The sequence below is a fragment of the Lagopus leucura genome, unplaced genomic scaffold (genome assembly GCF_019238085.1).
Source record: "Lagopus leucura isolate 7727_CA_CO unplaced genomic scaffold, USGS_WTPT01 28508-0_obj-0_obj, whole genome shotgun sequence".
NCBI classification, from domain to species: domain Eukaryota; kingdom Metazoa; phylum Chordata; class Aves; order Galliformes; family Phasianidae; genus Lagopus; species Lagopus leucura.
This window is the reverse complement of record NW_024966334.1, coordinates 1-1857: the sequence shown is the minus strand read 5'-3', so window position 1 is coordinate 1857 and position 1857 is coordinate 1. Positions and strand designations below refer to the sequence as shown.

Genomic DNA, 1857 nt, shown 5'->3' with positions numbered 1-1857 from the left:
GGGGGGGGCTGTGCCCCCCGCCCAGCCGGAGCCTCGCGCTCCCCCTCTCCGCACCCCCAGCTTTGGGGCTTCCTCCTCCTTTCTCCAATTTCCCCCTTGAAAAAGAAAAACATAAATTTAAACAATCACTTTTTTTTGGTCCCTCTCCGCTCCCCCTCCAAAAGGAATCATTACAGAAGCCCTCAACAATGCTAAGCTGTGGGGAGGTCGCCCCCGCTTCCCCCCCCCACCCCCCGGTGCCCCATTCACCCCCATTTCAGCTCTCATCTCCCGCTCCTCCCTCTCTTGTCTCGTCTCATTGCCCTCCCGCTCCCTGTCCGTCCTGTCTGGGGGTCCCCAGCGATGGGGGGGGGCACAGCGGCCCCCGGGGTCTCCCCCCCCCCCCCCCCCCCCCCCCTCCCCCCCCCCCGCCCTCCGGGGGGGGGGGGGCGCCCGTGTGTGCAGCACAGCGTGGCTGAGTGGGTTTGGGTCGAGGTTTGGGGTTGGGGTCAGGGTTATGGTTTGGGGTCAGGGCCGCAGGTTAAGGGTTAAGGTCAGGGTTAGGGTGAAGGGTAGGGTCAGTTTGGGTCTGGATTTGGGGTAGGGTCGTGGTACAGATTAGTGTGAACATTAGGGTTATGGTTTGGGGTCAGAGCTTAAGGTCAGGGTGAGGGTTAGGTTTATAGTTTGGGGTCAGGGTTATGATCTGGGGTCAGTGTTAAGGTAATGGTTTAGAGTTAGGGTCAGGATAAAGGGGTCGAGGTTTGAATCGGGGTTTGGGGTTAGGGTTGTAATTTGAGTTCAGGGTTTAGGGTTAGGGGTTGGGTTAAAGAGTCAGGGTATGGGGTTAGGCTCAGCGTTAGGGCTGTGGTTTGGGGTCAGGGTTAGGCTCAGCGTCAGGGTTGGGGGTCGCTGTGCCCCCACAGTGGGGTGGGTCGGGGGCTGGTGGTGCCTGCTGACCCCTGGGCTGTTTGCCCGCAGCCATTGCATCCAGCAGATCCTGGAGGCCGTCCTGCACTGTCACCAAATGGGGGTCGTGCACAGAGACCTCAAGGTGAGCGCGGCTGCTGTGGCCCTCTGCGTCCTGTGCGTCTGCGGCCCTGGGGGCGGGGGGGCACCCTGCCCTACAACACACCGGCCATGGGGTGATGATGTGGGGCAATGATGTGGGGCAGCGATGCGGGGCGATGATGCGGGGCGATGATGCGGGGCGATGATGCGGGGCGACGATGTGGGGTGATGATGTGGGGCCGCCCCCCATCCCTCCCGCAGCCGGAGAACCTCCTGCTGGCCAGCAAGTGTAAGGGCGCGGCGGTGAAGCTGGCCGACTTTGGGCTGGCCATCGAGGTGCAGGGCGATCAGCAGGCCTGGTTTGGTGAGTGCCCCCCCCCCCCGGCCCCCCTGCAGCCCCAGCCCCCCACTCAGCCCCTGCCCCATCCAGGCTTCGCCGGCACGCCCGGCTACCTGTCCCCCGAGGTGCTGCGCAAGGAGGCCTACGGCAAACCTGTGGACATCTGGGCCTGCGGTAAGGGTGCTGCGGGACCCCCACCCTGACCCCGGGACCCCCATCGCCTGCATCCCGTCCCCGTCCCTCCTGTCCCCGCTCCCATCCCCTCTGTCCCGTCCATCCCGTCCTGGTCCCCGTCTCCGTCCCCATTCTGGTCCCCATCCTGATCCCACGCTGGTTCCTTCCCAGTCCCCGTACTGGACCCGTTCCACTCTATCCTGGTCCGCACCAGCCTTTATCCTGGTCCCCACCCATATCCTCAAAGGGATTCCCACCCTGCTCCCATCCTGCTCCCCATCCCGGTTCCGTTCCAGTCCTGACCCCCATCCCATCCCACCCCACCCCACCCCACCCCACCCCACCCCACCCCA

General features: G+C 64.5%; 1 protein-coding gene across 1 annotated transcript; it reads left to right on the top strand.

The window, feature by feature from the left end:
• Window positions 1-557: 557 nt before the first annotated feature.
• On the top strand, window positions 558-1548 carry LOC122192531 (calcium/calmodulin-dependent protein kinase type II subunit beta-like). Its single transcript, XM_042893083.1, has 3 exons — window positions 558-1033; window positions 1252-1354; window positions 1421-1548. The coding sequence occupies exons 1-3, from the start codon at window positions 821-823 to the stop codon at window positions 1531-1533; spliced, it is 429 nt and encodes a 142-aa protein (XP_042749017.1). The 5' UTR covers window positions 558-820; the 3' UTR covers window positions 1534-1548.
• The last annotated feature ends 309 nt before the right edge of the window (window positions 1549-1857 follow it).

What these genes read in the sequence shown, in the direction of transcription:
- LOC122192531 (XM_042893083.1), top strand. Translation starts at nt 821, where the DNA reads ATGGGGTTAGGCTCAGCGTTAGGGCTGTGGTTTGGGGTCAGGGTTAGG. An exon ending in TCGTGCACAGAGACCTCAAG is followed by an intron (nt 1,034 to 1,251) that starts GTGAGCGCGGCT and finishes TCCCTCCCGCAG; the next exon opens with CCGGAGAACCTCCTGCTGGC. An exon ending in CGATCAGCAGGCCTGGTTTG is followed by an intron (nt 1,355 to 1,420) that starts GTGAGTGCCCCC and finishes TGCCCCATCCAG; the next exon opens with GCTTCGCCGGCACGCCCGGC.